Source organism: Juglans regia, chromosome 14, assembly GCF_001411555.2.
Source record: "Juglans regia cultivar Chandler chromosome 14, Walnut 2.0, whole genome shotgun sequence".
In the NCBI taxonomy this organism is placed as follows: domain Eukaryota; kingdom Viridiplantae; phylum Streptophyta; class Magnoliopsida; order Fagales; family Juglandaceae; genus Juglans; species Juglans regia.
Window position 1 is genome coordinate 28,157,970 of NC_049914.1, and position 19,385 is coordinate 28,177,354.

The window sequence follows — 19,385 nt, forward strand, 5'->3', positions numbered from 1 at the left end:
CTAAATATTTTCTTACTATTGTTTGATGATCATTCTAGGTCTACTTGGGTTTATTTGATGAAATTAAAGTATGAAGTTAGGACTATTCATTTGCTTCTACAATCATTGACACACAATTTGGATCAAAAGTACAATATGTAAGAAGAGATAGTGGCTTAGAATTTAAAATGTCAGATTTTTTCTCCACGAGAGGAATCATTTATCAAGTCTCATGTGTAGAGACACCTCAACAAAATTCTATAGTTGAAAGAAAACATGAACACTTACTAAATGTAGCAAGAGTATTAACATTTCTGTCAAATGTGCCCTTAACGTTTTTGGGAGAATGTATCATTACTGCCACTTATCTTATAAATTGCATTTCGTCCTCAATCGTAACCAATAAATCTCCACATGAGATCTTTTAAACCTCAATTCCATCATACAACCATTTCATGAGGAATTTTGGTTGTTTAGGTCATGCTTCCACTCTTACCCAAAACACATTAAAATTTTCTCCTAGAGAAAGAAAATGCATTTTTGTATAATATCCTTTCGGTACACTAGGATATAAACTTTTGATATCAAATCTCATAAATTTTTTGTTTCCAGAGATGTAATTTTTCATGAATCTATTTTCCCTTTTCGTTCTCAGTCCACTTCTTCAAATTCTAACTTGCCAATATCTAAGGAAAATCATGTTGTTCTTCCTAAATTCATTCCCGATTGTACTAAAAGCTTCACATATTCTAAACCTTTTCAATCCGAAACAAATTTTGCTGATCCAATTACTTCAGATACTACAAATATCCCATCTCTACATGATGAAATTCATTTTCCACCTCTTAGAAGGTCGAATCGACAGCATAAGACACCTGGGCACCTGCAAAGTTATCATTGTAAATTGACTGGTTCTAGCTCTCCTACATTTTCTGAAGATTCTGCTCTATATTCAGGTAACAAATATAGCATTTCTGATGTACTATATTACTTTAAATTGTCTCCATCACATAAAGCCTTTACTATAGCTATATCTTCTAATTTGGAACCTACCTTCTATCACCAAGCTGTTAAGCATTCTCATCAGCAAGATGTTATGTCTACAGAATTATCTGCACTAGAATCTAATAACACTTGGGTTCTTACAACATTCCCTAAAGAAAAAATTCTTATAGGTTGCAAGTTGGTCTATAAAATTAAACACAATGTTGATGTTTCCATTGAGGGACATAAGGCAAGACTTGTTGCCAGATGGTATACTAAATAGCAAGGCTTAGATTATTATTTTTTTAACTTTCTCACTTGTTGCAAAAATGGTTACAATCATATATGTGTTGTCTCTTGCTGCCATTCGTCATTGACATTTTTTTTTTCACTTAGATGTCAATAATGCATTCTTATTTGGAAGACGGCTAGTTTGAGGAGTGAGGTGAAATGAGAATTTTGTGAATAGTAATAAAATAGGTTGTGAATAGTAGTGAGAAGTTTGAGTTGAGTACTTGGTTTTGGGAAAGGAAAGAGAAAAAGTTGAATAAAAAATATTATAAAGGTAAAATATTGTAAGAATATAGTCTTTTAATATTATTTTTGTTTGAGATTTGAAAAAGGTGGAATTGTTTTTTTTTTTAATTTAAAAATTTTAAAAAATTGTAACGATTAGTTTGAAAATTTTTTATTTGAATTATGTTTGAAAATAAGATGAGATTAGATAAAATGAGATGGGATAAAAAATTTATGTCTCATCCAATGCCCCAAACCTACCCGAAATTTACATGAAAACACCTCCAAGTTATCTTAGTGAGGGGGACACAAGAGTATGCAAACTACAAAATTCTTGTATGGATTGAAACAAGCGTCTAAGCAATGGAATTATAAATTTGCATCTATTTTGTTTGATATTGGTTTCTCACAATCTAAGGCAGACTACTTACTGTTCGCTAAAAAGGAAGGCAACTCATTTGTGGCCTTATTGGTTTATATGGACGGTATCCTTCTTGCTAGTAGTGACTTATCTTCTATTGATTTTGTAAAAGCATCCTTAAGTGCTCAATTTAAATTGAAAGACCTGGGTCCTGCCATGTTTTTTCTTGGGATGGAGATTGCACGTTCACAGAAAGGTATTTCTTTGTTTTAAAAAAATTATACTCTTGAGTTGATTTCAATCATGATTTACTTGTTGCTAAGCCAATCCTTTTTCCTATGGATACTCAAACCAAATTATCCAAAGAAGATGGTGAGTTAGTTTCATATATTTCTGCTTATAGAAAATTAATTGGCAGATTACTTTAACTTTGTCATACTAGACCAGATATCACATATCCAGTCCATCATCTAAGTCAATTTCTCGACAATCCTAATGTACCACATCTACAAGTTGCTTTAAGAATTCTTAGATATCTCAGCTTAGCACCTGGTTAAGGTTTGTTTTTCCCAGCTTCTTCTGATGTTCACATCAAGGCTTCTTTAGACTCGGATTGGGCTAGTAGCCCTGATACTCGTCGTTTAATCAGTGACTATTGTATTGTTATTGGTGAATCACTTGTTTCTTGAAAATCCAAATAACAACATACATTTTCTCAATCCTCTGTAAAAGCTGAATATAAGTCAATGGCCTTTACAACTTGTCAAATAACTTGGTTTCGTGCCTTGCTTGTTGATCTTCGTCAACTTCATCCTCAACCAGCACTTCTTTTTTGTGATAACCAGGCTGCACTTTTCATCACAGCTAATCTAGCTTATCTTGAACGTACTAAACACATTGAGTTAGGTTGTCATTTAGTGCGTGAAAAGCTACAAGAAGGATCCCTAACGACTTTGCATGTTGCTTCTGTTCACCAAGTTGCTGATTTGATGACCAGGCCTTTATGTTCTAAGATTTTTCAGTCCTTGTTATCCAAAATGAATGTGCATAATATATAGACATCATCTTGAGAGGGACTATTACATATTTAATATATTGATATGTGATGTGTATAGGTGTTAGATGTATGATGTGTAATTTTTTCATTGGTTACCACCCTGTTTCTTTGCATATATAAACAGACTTTCTTGTAAAAGAATAATTAAGAATAAAAGTGAATTCTTTCTCTCCGAGCCAAGATCTTCATACAGCTTCTCTCTTCTCTGTTTCAATACATGATGCATGCAGTTTCCTCGGTTTGTCTATATATCTTAATGGTTCAGATCATCGATAATGATGGTTTCTAGAATTAATCTTGTAGGGGCTTATAAGATATTATGGGAAGGACCATGCATGCATACATCCAGCCGTGAAAATTACCTAGTTTGGGGGGAAAATGATAAGAAAAAATGGAGGAAAATTATCTGCCGAGCTCATGTGTTGCCTAAAATGATGTTCTAGAATCTTTATGCAATGTATGGTCCACTTTTATGCACAGATCATTTGAGTATTTTTCGTATTACTTTATCCAATATAACACGATCGTGTCCTATATATGTGTTACGTACGTACCTATCTCTCGGCCTAGCTAGTTGTGATTGAAGTTTATAAATTTTCATTGTGGAAGTTGTTGTTTTTGCCTAATATTGCTGCTCTTAATGAAAGTTCTTGTAAAATCATATCAAAACTATTCAGTTTTTGGTTTGAAGCTTGGAGAGAAGATTCTATGGTTCTCTTAAGAACCAAGGTTTTGCTGTGACTAATCCTGCTTTGCTTTCGAAAGATTATTTAAGACGTGAGTACTAGATTTCATCATGGATGAACAAGAAGCGTCTCCTCCACCCCCGGCCACTCACAGTACCTCTTGTATATATGCACTATATTGTAAAGTATACTCAAGATTATTCTAGTCGATCTCTATTTTATTTATTGACAAAAAAGAGTAAATAATAGTACTACTGATGTCATACTCGGTACTCATCGTACTGTTACAATCGAGTGCGAGGATGCATGTAAAAAAGACATGAATATTGATATTAAGAAAATATCATCATGATCATCGTCAACATCACATACGTTATATATATATATATATATATATATATATATATATATATGTGTGTGTGTGTGCGCGCGCGCGCGCACGCGCGCATGTGTGGGTGTTAGAGAAAAGACATAAGATCATCAGTTCATTTTACATAATTTTGTTTATGATAAGGGAACGGATCAACACCATAGTACTGGTTGATCAGGCTCTAACAAATTAAAGAAATATCAGAAAAAATTAATTTCACGTTCAACTTTCACGTACGATTGAGCTCTATGCGTACGGATCATTAACTTATTTTGCGAGTTATTGCATGCATGCATGACAACAATAACATAAATGATGTTAACAGGAAAAGGGGAAAAAACATTGACAGTAATCTTGAACATGCATGCAAATTAAGGACAATACTTTCGTTTATTGCAGATCGATTGAGAATAAAATTATATGACTATCTATATAAGAAGCAGGTTTTTTTGGTGGTGCACATGTATATATATATACATGATCAAATCATTGAATTTGATCGAGGACTCCAATGGAGGCCTGAATGAAACCGTCCAGTGCAACTAGCTTGTCTGCTAGAGACATGGGGAGATTGAACTTCTTCATCTCACGGCCACATGAATCATCGAGAATGTTGGCAGCAATGAACATCTGCAAGCTAGAGCTATCATAACTTGCGTGCTGCCATTTCAGCAGTGCGTTCTGGAGTTTTTTATCCACATCCTCCAGCAAGGAAATGCAATGATTGCATGCGTCCTGTAACCCCGGCCCCAGGTTTTTGGGATTAATCATAAGCGAACGTAAAGTGGATCGGAATATTTCAAACTCTAAGGAAGCACACCCAATGGATGTGCGTCCAAGGTCTTTCACATTCTGATCTTGTGAGCTTTTTCTGTTTAATTCATAGCACGTTTTGCAATAGAAAGGCCTCGAAGTTTTGCTGCACACATCTTGTATTAGTGCTGCATCTCCACGCACAGACACAGCCATACCCAGCAGGGAGACGCACAAAATTAGTACTGGAAAGAAAACTTTCCACCTTGTGCAGGCCGCCATTGGTAAAATTAGATAGATGAATCTGGCCTGCTGCATGTAGGGAATTAAAAACAATATATTTAATATTGCATGCAATTAATTAGCTGTGTATTACATATACTGTGCATGTATATTTGATCAATCAACGACCGAAAATCATGTTGATCTTAAACATTAAGTAAACCTGGCTAGCTAGCAAGCTTTATACAGACATTTTTTATCCTTTTTTTAGTCCTATTAGTTTTCACTATTTCAGGACAATTAATTTTGGCTTTGAATTTAATCACATACACAAGCTAGCTGTTCATGGCCGAGAGACAAAATAGTTAAATTCGTATTTAAACGTCGTACTGCATGCACGCAGATAACATGAGATCATAGGAATATGCAGATCACTAGATAAAAATTAAAATAAAATATAATGTCAGACTACTAGATCATGATCGTTAAATATCAAGAAATTAATTGACAGCGAATATTTCCCATGCAGTACTACTACGTACATGATATAATAATTAATTAATTAATTAATAGCCTAGCTTTTAGATCGAATGAATGCATGGGTACTTGTTTCATTCTATCTTAGGTGACATGAAAACAACATCTTTATCAAAGTACGTACTCGAAAAGAGAATTTTATCCAAGGAAGAAGGAAAAAGAAAACTTTACCACAAGAAAGAAAGAAAGAAAGAAAGAAAGAGCAAATGAATGGAATGGAAGACCAGAGAAAGAAATAGAACGGTAATGAGTCTAACCTGAATATTTGATCAACAACTTGAAGGAATTCCTAAACAAAAGCGAGGCCGTCTTATACCATGCATATATATATATATATATGCATGCAGCACAACTTGAGCCCTGAAACTGATCAGGAACCCCTTATTTAATTAGCTCGCCTAAAATAAGCTCTCGACTAGACAAAAATATATCGGTTGGAGATCTCTCTCAATTAAACTCTTTTGACCCGTCAATTATTCGCAATAATAATAGCATTGCATTTTGGATACATATATCGTCCACATTCCTGGGGAAAGTAAATCACTTTCAGCCATTCAGTTTTTGAGCACTCATTATTGCGTATGAAAATGATAAAAATAATAAAAGATGAAATTGAAAATTAAAAATAATAATAAAAAAATCTAATAAGAAGCCGAAGGTGACGTACGAGGAGACTCGATAGCCAGACATTCCTCGTAAGAAAGGAAAGCAAATGCCATCAAACTCAAGGCTATTGACTTCAAGTGCTGATGTTCAAACAGTACAAACGACTTCCTCCAACAAAAGTAGCACTAGCTGCAGATCGGTGTATCTTATCTAAATACGTACCTATGGTGGGTGTTAATGCCAAAAATTACACAACAGATCGATAGGGAAGAAAGAGTCATTCTCGACCCACATTGGTGATTCTAATTTTGATACGGTGCTCTTTGTGTTCATCCATGAAATAAATAATAAATAAGTTAAGAAAAGTAAATAAATGGAGACACAAGAATTTACGTGATTCGGCATAAAAACCTTCGTCCACAGGTTGTTGGGGCAAAATCCATTATATCATGTGATGATTTTACAATGTCTCGTAGCCTCACATATCGCTCAATACAATAGGAGAATTTAGTCTCAAGAAAGTCCCTCGATCTAGAGAATTGGAGGAGAGGGTACGGAGTGAGCCTCCCAAATTTGTGGGGGAGCTGCTCCTTATATAGAGATTATTTCCTTAGAGTGATAGAGTCTAACTTGACTTGTGATGTCTTTCCCGTTTAGGAGTCTGAACCAACTTCTTTGTCTTATTTCTTTCCAAGTGATAGATTTCCAAAGAGTTTGACCCAGTCAATTTAATAAAAAAAATAGACGCAAAAACATATCTGATCAAGCCTCCTAACCAGTGAGCAATGCTTGACTTTTGTCAATTAATTTGCATGCAAACGATGAGGTGTATGATAATCAATTCTCCACCCATTCATAGTTTCAAATGGTCCCATGTATATATGTATGTATGTATGTGAATTATTATAGTATCGGTTCAAAACACCACATAGACCTTCTAAAAACTTATTAATATATATATATATATATACCTATAAATTTTTAGAAGGTCTATGTGGTCTTTTGAACCGATACTAACCCATGGGGAAAGTGTGGTGTTAGGCCATTGTAAGATCTTTTTAGGTTTGAGCTTATTGTTAATTACTTCTTTTGGCATATGTAAAGATTGATGAAACTTTCCTTGGCGTGACTATCAAGAACACACACCACACAAAGTGTCTCTCGCCATACATAGTATTTTCCTTGCCATATACACATGACTCTTATTTAGTGATACAGTGAAAAAAAAAACATTCGACAGGGAACAGCTTCAATCAAGGAATAATTGGATATGCAACCACCAAATTACTCGGGTTTGTATCTTTTAAATTTGTTATTTCATTTTTACTAATAAATTTGATTTTTGGAAGATTTTCCCAACAAAATTCCTCAAGGTTCCACGAAGACTTAGTGTCTATACGTCTTAGGAATATACTTCACTGGAAATCAACTACATGGCGTGAAACACCGGCTGCCTCTCCTCTCAAGCATTGTTCACCATCTTAAATTGTTGTCATCAGAATAGACCGATCGGTATTTCTGGCATCCCATCATTGCCAAAGAATGGTGGCCTACGGACGTTGCCCATGTGCCACTTGCCTTCACCACTCAAGTGAGATGAACCAAGTTTTCAAACTTCAAACATGTGATTTGGATTATTTAACCTAATATGTTTGTTTTTGTTGGTACGATCAACCTCTAGCTCCCGCCACAGATTCTTGCAGGGCTTTGTCTCCCACCTCAAAGGGTTACGTGGTTGAGGCACTCTCCCACTACACCCATTGCCAGAGTTAGGCTGTCGAGGGCATCTCCCGCTGCACTCACATCGCCAGGGTTACGCGATCGAGGGCATCTCCCACTCCACCCATCGCCAGAGTTACGCGGTAGAGGTCATATTCAGCTACACTCGTATCGCCAGGGTTACGCAGAAGAGGCACTCTCCCGCTAGCCTAATAATTAAAGGTAAAACAATCAAGAGATCTCCCATTAACACCTTCTTGCCAAAAGGTGATGCGGTCGAGGGATCTCCCACTAGCCTAATACTTAAAGGTTAAGACGGTCGAGTGATCTCCAACTAGCCTTATACTTAAATGTTAAAATGGTGGAGGGATCTCCCGTTAACACCTTCTCGCCAAAATGTGACGTGGTCGAGGGATCGCCCACTTGCCTAATACTTAAGGGTTAAAACAGGTGATGGATCTCCTGTTTACACCTTATCAACAAAAGGTGATGTGGTCGAGGGATCTCCAACTAGCCAACTACTTAAAGATTAAAACGGTCGAGGGATCTCCCTTTAACACTTTCTCCCGCTACACTCACATCCGAGTGTCTTCTTCGGGAACGAGTCGACAGGTTCAGCAACCGCCTAAGATGGATCTAGGGAGTCGACGGGCACCCTGACCACTTATGCGCGGCAAACTACAAACAAGCTCTTACATCTTCATCGAAATGGAGAAACACTAACAAAAAGATCACAGCACGGGGCAAAATCCATTGAGACCACTGAAAACCCAAAAACGATCACCGGGAACAGAAATATACGCACTTTGCTAAGGATAAACATTCACATACAATCACTACGCAAATGTTCTTACAAACAAACTTTACAAAGGCCCATTCTCGATGGCCCTTACTACAAATTTTACAATTTCTTCTTAAGGACAACTTATGGAGATCTCTATTGCATAACAGTAAAAACTACGAACCATCTACCATAATTTCTTTTTCTGCAGGTTGCCTCCACCACAGTTGACTTGAAAATTCTCAATGCCTTCCTGATAAACAAGTTGACCTTAAAAATGAAGAGCATCTGTTAGGGATTAAATTGGCTGGGTCAAACCCTCTGGAAATCTATCACTAAGGGAAGAGATAAAGTCAAAATATCATGCAGGAAAGAGATAAGATAAAGAAGTTGGGTCAGACTCTTCAACGGAAAAGATATCACAATTCAAGTTGGACTCTATCTCTCCAAGGAAATAACCTCTATATAAGGAGTCACTCCCCCACAAATTTGGGAGGCTCACTCCATGCACTCTCCACCAATTCTCTAGAGGAACTCTCCTGATAATAAATTCTTCCATTGTATTGAGCGATATGTGAGGCTTCGAGATTTTGTAAATTGATCACTTGAGATAGTGAATTTTGCCCCCAACAACCCGTGGACTCAGGCTTTTATGCCGAGCCACGTAAATTCTTGTGTCTCACTTTATTTACTTTTATTTACTTATTTATTATTTATTTCGTGGATGAACGTGAAGAAGACCGTATCGAAGTCCGAATCCCCAACGTGGGTAGGGGATGACTCTTTTTTCCTTTCCGGTCTTTTGTGCAATTTTTGGCATTAACAATGGGCTTTTATTTATTTATTTGAATAGTAGATGCAATGTCTAAAATAAACAAACACACTAATGTAAAGTGTCAATTTGGCCTAATACTCCATTCCAAAATTGAAGAATGATGCCAATATTGGTTCCAAATATTTTCTTACTGTTGTTTGATGATCATTCTAGGACTACTTGGGTTTATTTAATGAAATTAAAGTCTGAACTTAGGACTATTCATTTCCTTCTACAATCATTGACACACAATTTTGAACAAAAGTACAATATGTAAGAAGAGATAATGGCTTAGAATTTAAAATGTCAGATTTTTTCTCCTCAAGAGGAATCATTTATCAAGTCACATGTGTAGAGACACCTCAACAAAATTATATAGTTGAAAGAAAACATGAACACTTACTAAACGTAGCAAGAGTATTAACATTTTAGTCAAATGTGCCCTTAACGTTTTTGGGAGAATGTATCATTACTGCCACTTATCTTATAAATTGCATTTCGTCCTCAATCCTAACCAATAAATCTCCACATGAGATCTTTTAAACCTCAATTCCATCATACAACCATTTCATGAGGAATTTTGGTTGTTTAGGTCATGCTTCCACTCTTACCTAAGACACATCAAAATTTTCTCCTATAGCCAGAAAATGCATTTTTGTATAATATCCTTTTGGTACACTAGGATATAAACTTTTTGATATCAAATCTCATACATTTTTTATTTCCAGAGATGTAATTTTTCATGAATCTATTTTCCCTTTTCGTTCTCAGTCCACTTCTTCAAATTCTAACTTGCCAATATCTAAGGAAAATCATGTTGTTCTTCCTAAATTCATTCCCGATTGTACTAAAAGCTTCACATATTCTAAACCTCTTCAATCCGAAACAAATTTTGCTGATCTAATTACTTCAGACACTACAAATATCCCATCTCTACATGATGAAATTCATTTTCCACCTCTTAGAAGGTCAAATCGACAGTATAAGACACCTGGGCACCTGCAAAGTTATCATTGTAAATTGACTGGTTCTAGCTCATTCTGCTCTATATTCAGGTAACAAATATAGCATTTCTGATGTACTATCTTACTCTAAATTGTCTCCATCACATAAAGCCTTTACTATAGCTATATCTTCTGATTTGGAACCTACCTTCTATCACCAAGCTGTTAAGCATTCTCATCAGCAAGATGTTATGTCTACAGAATTATCTGCACTAGAATCTAATAACACTTGGGTTCTTACAACATTCCCTAAAGAAAAAATTCTTATAGGTTGCAAGTTGGTCTAAAAATTAAACACAATGTTGACGGTTCCATTGAGGGACATAAGGCAAGACTTGTTGCCAGATGGTATACTAAATAGCAAGGCTTAGATTATTATTTTTTTAACTTTCTCACTTGTTGCAAAAATGGTTACAATCATATATGTGTTGTCTCTTGCTGCCATTCGTCATTGGCATTTTTTTTTTCACTTAGATGTCAATAATGCATTCTTATTTGGAAGACGGCTAGTTTGAGGAGTGAGGTGAAATGAGAATTTTGTGAATAGTAATAAAATAGGTTGTGAATAGTAGTGAGAAGTTTGAGTTGAGTACTTGGTTTTGGGAAAGGAAAGAGAAAAAGTTGAATAAAAAATATTATAAAGGTAAAATATTGTAAGAATATAGTCTTTTAATATTATTTTTGTTTGAGATTTGAAAAAGGTGGAATTGTTTTTTTTTTTAATTTAAAAATTTTAAAAAATTGTAACGATTAGTTTGAAAATTTTTTATTTGAATTATGTTTGAAAATAAGATGAGATTAGATAAAATGAGATGGGATAAAAAATTTATGTCTCATCCAATGCCCCAAACCTACCCGAAATTTACATGAAAACACCTCCAAGTTATCTTAGTGAGGGGGACACAAGAGTATGCAAACTACAAAATTCTTGTATGGATTGAAACAAGCGTCTAAGCAATGGAATTATAAATTTGCATCTATTTTGTTTGATATTGGTTTCTCACAATCTAAGGCAGACTACTTACTGTTCGCTAAAAAGGAAGGCAACTCATTTGTGGCCTTATTGGTTTATATGGACGGTATCCTTCTTGCTAGTAGTGACTTATCTTCTATTGATTTTGTAAAAGCATCCTTAAGTGCTCAATTTAAATTGAAAGACCTGGGTCCTGCCATGTTTTTTCTTGGGATGGAGATTGCACGTTCACAGAAAGGTATTTCTTTGTTTTAAAAAAATTATACTCTTGAGTTGATTTCAATCATGATTTACTTGTTGCTAAGCCAATCCTTTTTCCTATGGATACTCAAACCAAATTATCCAAAGAAGATGGTGAGTTAGTTTCATATATTTCTGCTTATAGAAAATTAATTGGCAGATTACTTTAACTTTGTCATACTAGACCAGATATCACATATCCAGTCCATCATCTAAGTCAATTTCTCGACAATCCTAATGTACCACATCTACAAGTTGCTTTAAGAATTCTTAGATATCTCAGCTTAGCACCTGGTTAAGGTTTGTTTTTCCCAGCTTCTTCTGATGTTCACATCAAGGCTTCTTTAGACTCGGATTGGGCTAGTAGCCCTGATACTCGTCGTTTAATCAGTGACTATTGTATTGTTATTGGTGAATCACTTGTTTCTTGAAAATCCAAATAACAACATACATTTTCTCAATCCTCTGTAAAAGCTGAATATAAGTCAATGGCCTTTACAACTTGTCAAATAACTTGGTTTCGTGCCTTGCTTGTTGATCTTCGTCAACTTCATCCTCAACCAGCACTTCTTTTTTGTGATAACCAGGCTGCACTTTTCATCACAGCTAATCTAGCTTATCTTGAACGTACTAAACACATTGAGTTAGGTTGTCATTTAGTGCGTGAAAAGCTACAAGAAGGATCCCTAACGACTTTGCATGTTGCTTCTGTTCACCAAGTTGCTGATTTGATGACCAGGCCTTTATGTTCTAAGATTTTTCAGTCCTTGTTATCCAAAATGAATGTGCATAATATATAGACATCATCTTGAGAGGGACTATTACATATTTAATATATTGATATGTGATGTGTATAGGTGTTAGATGTATGATGTGTAATTTTTTCATTGGTTACCACCCTGTTTCTTTGCATATATAAACAAACTTTCTTGTAAAAGAATAATTAAGAATAAAAGTGAATTCTTTCTCTCCGAGCCAAGATCTTCATACAGCTTCTCTCTTCTCTGTTTCAATACATGATGCATGCAGTTTCCTCGGTTTGTCTATATATCTTAATGGTTCAGATCATCGATAATGATGGTTTCTAGAATTAATCTTGTAGGGGCTTATAAGATATTATGGGAAGGACCATGCATGCATACATCCAGCCGTGAAAATTACCTAGTTTGGGGGGAAAATGATAAGAAAAAATGGAGGAAAATTATCTGCCGAGCTCATGTGTTGCCTAAAATGATGTTCTAGAATCTTTATGCAATGTATGGTCCACTTTTATGCACAGATCATTTGAGTATTTTTCGTATTACTTTATCCAATATAACACGATCGTGTCCTATATATGTGTTACGTACGTACCTATCTCTCGGCCTAGCTAGTTGTGATTGAAGTTTATAAATTTTCATTGTGGAAGTTGTTGTTTTTGCCTAATATTGCTGCTCTTAATGAAAGTTCTTGTAAAATCATATCAAAACTATTCAGTTTTTGGTTTGAAGCTTGGAGAGAAGATTCTATGGTTCTCTTAAGAACCAAGGTTTTGCTGTGACTAATCCTGCTTTGCTTTCGAAAGATTATTTAAGACGTGAGTACTAGATTTCATCGTGGATGAACACGAAGCGTCTCCTCCACCCCCGGCCACTCACAGTACCTCTTGTATATATGCACTATATTGTAAAGTATACTCAAGATTATTCTAGTCGATCTCTATTTTATTTATTGTCGAAAAAGAGTAAATAATAGTACTACTGATGTCATACTCGGTACTCATCGTACTGTTACAATCGAGTGCGAGGATGCATGTAAAAAAGACATGAATATTGATATTTAGAAAATATCATCATGATCATCGTCAACATCACATACGTTATATATATATATATGTGTGTGCGCGCGCGCGCATGTGTGGGTGTTAGAGAAAAGACATAAGATCATCAGTTCATTTTACATAATTTTGTTTATGATAAGGGAACGGATCAACACCATAGTACTGGTTGATCAGGCTCTAACAAATTAAAGAAATATCAGAAAAAATTAATTTCACGTTCAACTTTCACGTACGATTGAGCTCTATGCATACGGATCATTAACTTATTTTGCGAGTTATTGCATGCATGCATGACAACAATAACATAAATGATGTTAACAGGAAAAGGGGAAAAAACATTGACAGTAATCTTGAACATGCATGCAAATTAAGGACAATACTTTCGTTTATTGCAGATCGATTGAGAATAAAATTATATGACTATCTATATAAGAAGCAGGTTTTTTTGGTGGTGCACATGTATATATATATACATGATCAAATCATTGAATTTGATCGAGGACTCCAATGGAGGCCTGAATGAAACCGTCCAGTGCAACTAGCTTGTCTGCTAGAGACATGGGGAGATTGAACTTCTTCATCTCACGGCCACATGAATCATCGAGAATGTTGGCAGCAATGAACATCTGCAAGCTAGAGCTATCATAACTTGCGTGCTGCCATTTCAGCAGTGCGTTCTGGAGTTTTTTATCCACATCCTCCAGCAAGGAAATGCAATGATTGCATGCGTCCTGTAACCCCGGCCCCAGGTTTTTGGGATTAATCATAAGCGAACGTAAAGTGGATCGGAATATTTCAAACTCTAAGGAAGCACACCCAATGGATGTGCGTCCAAGGTCTTTCACATTCTGATCTTGTGAGCTTTTTCTGTTTAATTCATAGCACGTTTTGCAATAGAAAGGCCTCGAAGTTTTGCTGCACACATCTTGTATTAGTGCTGCATCTCCACGCACAGACACAGCCATACCCAGCAGGGAGACGCACAAAATTAGTACTGGAAAGAAAACTTTCCACCTTGTGCAGGCCGCCATTGGTAAAATTAGATAGATGAATCTGGCCTGCTGCATGTAGGGAATTAAAAACAATATATTTAATATTGCATGCAATTAATTAGCTGTGTATTACATATACTGTGCATGTATATTTGATCAATCAACGACCGAAAATCATGTTGATCTTAAACATTAAGTAAACCTGGCTAGCTAGCAAGCTTTATACAGACATTTTTTATCCTTTTTTTAGTCCTATTAGTTTTCACTATTTCAGGACAATTAATTTTGGCTTTGAATTTAATCACATACACAAGCTAGCTGTTCATGGCCGAGAGACAAAATAGTTAAATTCGTATTTAAACGTCGTACTGCATGCACGCAGATAACATGAGATCATAGGAATATGCAGATCACTAGATAAAAATTAAAATAAAATATAATGTCAGACTACTAGATCATGATCGTTAAATATCAAGAAATTAATTGACAGCGAATATTTCCCATGCAGTACTACTACGTACATGATATAATAATTAATTAATTAATTAATAGCCTAGCTTTTAGATCGAATGAATGCATGGGTACTTGTTTCATTCTATCTTAGGTGACATGAAAACAACATCTTTATCAAAGTACGTACTCGAAAAGAGAATTTTATCCAAGGAAGAAGGAAAAAGAAAACTTTACCACAAGAAAGAAAGAAAGAAAGAAAGAAAGAGCAAATGAATGGAATGGAAGACCAGAGAAAGAAATAGAACGGTAATGAGTCTAACCTGAATATTTGATCAACAACTTGAAGGAATTCCTAAACAAAAGCGAGGCCGTCTTATACCATGCATATATATATATATATATGCATGCAGCACAACTTGAGCCCTGAAACTGATCAGGAACCCCTTATTTAATTAGCTCGCCTAAAATAAGCTCTCGACTAGACAAAAATATATCGGTTGGAGATCTCTCTCAATTAAACTCTTTTGACCCGTCAATTATTCGCAATAATAATAGCATTGCATTTTGGATACATATATCGTCCACATTCCTGGGGAAAGTAAATCACTTTCAGCCATTCAGTTTTTGAGCACTCATTATTGCGTATGAAAATGATAAAAATAATAAAAGATGAAATTGAAAATTAAAAATAATAATAAAAAAATCTAATAAGAAGCCGAAGGTGACGTACGAGGAGACTCGATAGCCAGACATTCCTCGTAAGAAAGGAAAGCAAATGCCATCAAACTCAAGGCTATTGACTTCAAGTGCTGATGTTCAAACAGTACAAACGACTTCCTCCAACAAAAGTAGCACTAGCTGCAGATTGGTGTATCTTATCTAAATACGTACCTATGGTGGGTGTTAATGCCAAAAATTACACAATAAATCGATAGGGAAGAAAGAGTCATTCTCGACCCACATTGGTGATTCTAATTTTGATACGGTGCTCTTTGTGTTCATCCATGAAATAAATAATAAATAAGTTAAGAAAAGTAAATAAATGGAGACACAAGAATTTACGTGATTCGGCATAAAAACCTGCGTCCATGGGTTGTTGGGGCTAAATCCATAATATCATGTGATGATTTTACAATGTCTCGTAGCCTCACATATCGCTCAATACAATAGGAGAATTTAGTCTCAAGAAAGTCCCTCTAGAGAATTGGAGGAGAGTGTACAGAGTGAGCCTTCCAGATTTATGGGGGAGCTGCTCCTTATATAGAGATTATTTCCTTAGAGTGATAGAGTCTAACTTGACTTGTGATGTCTTTCCCGTTTAGGAGTCTGAACCAACTTCTTTGTCTTATCTCTTTCCAAGTGATAGATTTCCAAAGAGTTTGACCCAGTCAATTTAATAAAAAAAATAGACGCAAAAACATATCTGATCAAGCCTCCTAACCAGTGAGCAATGCTTGACTTTTGTCAATTAATTTGCATGCAAACGATGAGGTGTATGATAATCAATTCTCCACCCATTCATAGATTCAAATGGTCCCATGTATATATGTATGTATGTATGTGAATTATTATAGTATTGGTTCAAAACACCACATAGGCCTTCTAAAAACTTATAAATATATGTATATATATATTTATATATTTAGAAGTTTTTAGAAGGCCTATGTGGTGTTTTGAACTGATACTAACCCTTGGGGAAAGTGTGTTAAGTGTTAGGCCATTGTAAGATTTTTTTAGGTTTGAGCTTATGGTTAATTACTTCTTTTGGCATATGTAAAAATTGATGAAACTTTCCTTGGCGTGACTATCAAGAACACACACCACACAAAGTGTCTCTCGCCATACATAGTATTTTCCTCGCCATATACACATGACTGTTATTCAGTGATGCAGTGAAAAAAAAAACACTCGACAAGGAACATCTTCAATCAAGGAATAATTGGATATGCAACAACCAAGTTACTCGGGTTTGTCTCTTTCAAATTTGTTATTTCATTTTTACTAATAAATTTGAGTTTTGGAAGATTTTCCCAACAAAATTCCTCAAGGTTTCACGAAGACTTAGTGTCTATACGTCTCGGGAATATACTTCACTAGAAATCACCTACATGGCGTGAAGCACCGGCTGCCTCTCCTCTCAAGCATTGTTCACCATCTTAAATTGTTGTCATCAGAATAGACCGATTGGTATTTCTGGCATCCCATCATTGCCAAAGAATGATGGCCTACGGATGTTGCCCTTGTGTCACCAGCCTTCACCACTCAAGTGGGATGAACCAGGTTTTCAAATTTCAAGCATGTGATTTGGATTATTTAACCTAATATGTTTGTTTTTGTTGGTACGATCAATCTCTAGCTCCCGCCACAGATTCTTGTAGAGCTTTGTCCCCCACCTCAAAGGGTTACGTGGTCGAGGCACTCTCCCACTACACCCATCGCCAGAGTTACACTGTTGAGGGCATTTCCTGCTGCACTCGCATCGCCAGGGTTACGCGATCGAGGGCATCTCCCACTCCACCCATCGCTAGAGTTACACGGTAGAGGGCATCTTCCGCTACACTCGCATCGCCGGGCTTACACAGAAGAGGCACTCTCCCGCTAGCCCAATAATTAAAGGTAAAACGGTCAAGAGATCTCCCATTAACACCTTCTTGCCAAAATGTGATGCGGTCGAGGGATCTCCCACTAGCCTAATACTGAAAGGTTAAAACGGTTGAGTGATCTCCCACTCGCCTTATACTTAAAGGTTAAAACGGTCGAGCAATCTCTCGTTAATACATTCTCGCCAAAAAATGAAGTGGTCTAGGGATCTCCCACTAGCCTAAAACTTAAAGGTTAAAACGGTTGAGAGATCTCTCGTTAACACCTTCTCGCCAAAATGTGAAGTGGTCAAGGAATCTCCCACTAGCCTAATAATTAAAGGTTAAAACGGTTGAGAGATCTCCCGTTAACACTTTCTCACCAAAAGGTGACGTGGTCGAGGGATCTTCCAATAGTCTAATACTTAAAAGTAAAATGGTCGAGGGATCTCCTGTTAACACATTCTCACCAAAAGGTGGCGCGGTCGAGAGATCTTCCACTAGCCTAATACTTAAAGGTTAAAACTATCGAGGGATCTCCAGTTAACACCTTCTCACCAAAAGGTGACGTGGGCGAGAGATTTTCTACTAGCTTAATACTTAAAAGTTGAAATAGTCGAGGGATATCTCGTTAACACCTCCTCACCAAAAGGTAACGTGGTCAAGAGATCTCCTACTAGCCGAATACTTAAAGGTTAAAACGATCGAATGATCTCCCATTAACAGGTGACGTGGTCGAGGGATCTCCCACTAGCCTAATACTTAAAAGTAAAATGTTCGAGGCATCTACCGTTAACACCTTCTCGTCAAAAGGTGATGTGGTCAAAAGATCTCCCACTAGCCTTATACTTAAAGGTTAAAACGGTGGAGGGATCTCCCGTTAACACCTTCTCGCCAAAAGGTGATGTGATCAAAAGATCTCCCACTAGCCTTATACTTAAATGTTAAAACGGTGGAGGGATCTCCCGTTAACACCTTCTCGCCAAAAGGTGACGTGGTCGAGGGATCGCCCACTAGCCTAATACTTAAAGGTTAAAACAGGTGATGGATCTCCTGTTAACATCTTATCACCAAAAGGTGACATGGTCGAGGGGATCTCCAACTAGCCAACTACTTAAAGATTAAAACCGTCGAGGGATCTCCCTTTAACACCTTCTCCCGCTACACTCACATCCGAGTGTCTCTTTTGGGAACGAGTCGACAGGTTCAGCAACCGCCTAAAATGGATCTAGGGAGTCGACGGGCACCCTGACCACTTATGCCCGGGATACTACAAACAAACTCTTACATCTTCATCGAAATGGAGAAACACCAACAAAAAGATCACAGCACGGGGCAAAATCGATTGAGACCACTGAAAACCCAAAAATGATCACTGGGCACAGAAATATACGCACTTTACTAAAGATAAACATTCACATACAATCACTACGTAGATGTTCTTACAAACAAACTTTAGAAAGGCCCATTCTCGAAGGCCTTTACTACAAATTTTACAATTTCTTCTTAAGGACAACTTAATGGAGATCTCCATTGCATAACAGTAAAAACTATGAACCATCTACCAGAATTTCTTTTTTTGCAGCTTGCCTCCACCACGATTGACTTGAAAATTCTCAATGCCTTCCTGATAAACAAGTTAAACGTAAAAATCAAGAGAATCTGTTAGGGATTAAATTGACTGGGTCAAACCCTCTGGAAATCTATCACTAAGGTAAGAGATAAAGTCAAAATATCATGCAGGAAAGAGATAAGATAAAGAAGTTGGGTCAGACTCTTAAACGGAAAAGATATTACAATTCAAGTTGGACTCTATCTCTCCATGGAAATAACCTCTATATAAGGAGTCACTCCCCCACAAATTTGGGAGGCTCACTCCATGCACTCTCCACCAATTCTCTAGAGGGACTCTCCTGATACTAAATTCTTCCATTGTATCG

At 36.4% G+C, this 19,385-nt stretch overlaps 2 protein-coding genes across 4 annotated transcripts; both read right to left on the reverse strand.

Annotated features, from left to right (window-relative positions):
- Positions 1-4,324: 4,324 nt before the first annotated feature.
- LOC109003362 lies at positions 4,325-5,865 on the reverse strand. 2 transcript variants are annotated; one of them, XR_001998126.2, is made up of 2 exons: positions 5,723-5,865; positions 4,325-5,018 (listed from the first exon to the last, which is right to left on the reverse strand). XR_001998126.2 is itself a non-coding variant. In XM_035685029.1 (2 exons), the coding sequence occupies exon 2, from the start codon at positions 4,986-4,988 to the stop codon at positions 4,440-4,442; it is 549 nt and encodes a 182-aa protein (XP_035540922.1). In that variant the 5' UTR covers positions 4,989-5,015; positions 5,723-5,841; the 3' UTR covers positions 4,325-4,439. The 2 variants fall into 2 exon arrangements, 1 of the variants encoding a protein (XP_035540922.1); XM_035685029.1 differs by having other exon boundaries at positions 4,325-5,015; positions 5,723-5,841.
- Positions 5,866-13,788: 7,923 nt separating this feature from the next.
- On the reverse strand, positions 13,789-15,329 carry LOC118344551. Of its 2 annotated transcripts, none has more exons than XR_004798365.1 (2): positions 15,187-15,329; positions 13,789-14,482 (listed from the first exon to the last, which is right to left on the reverse strand). XR_004798365.1 is itself a non-coding variant. In XM_035685548.1 (2 exons), exon 2 carries the CDS (start codon positions 14,450-14,452, stop codon positions 13,904-13,906), a length of 549 nt encoding a protein of 182 aa, XP_035541441.1. In that variant the 5' UTR covers positions 14,453-14,479; positions 15,187-15,305; the 3' UTR covers positions 13,789-13,903. The 2 variants fall into 2 exon arrangements, 1 of the variants encoding a protein (XP_035541441.1); XM_035685548.1 differs by having other exon boundaries at positions 13,789-14,479; positions 15,187-15,305.
- Between the last annotated feature and the right edge of the window lie 4,056 nt (positions 15,330-19,385).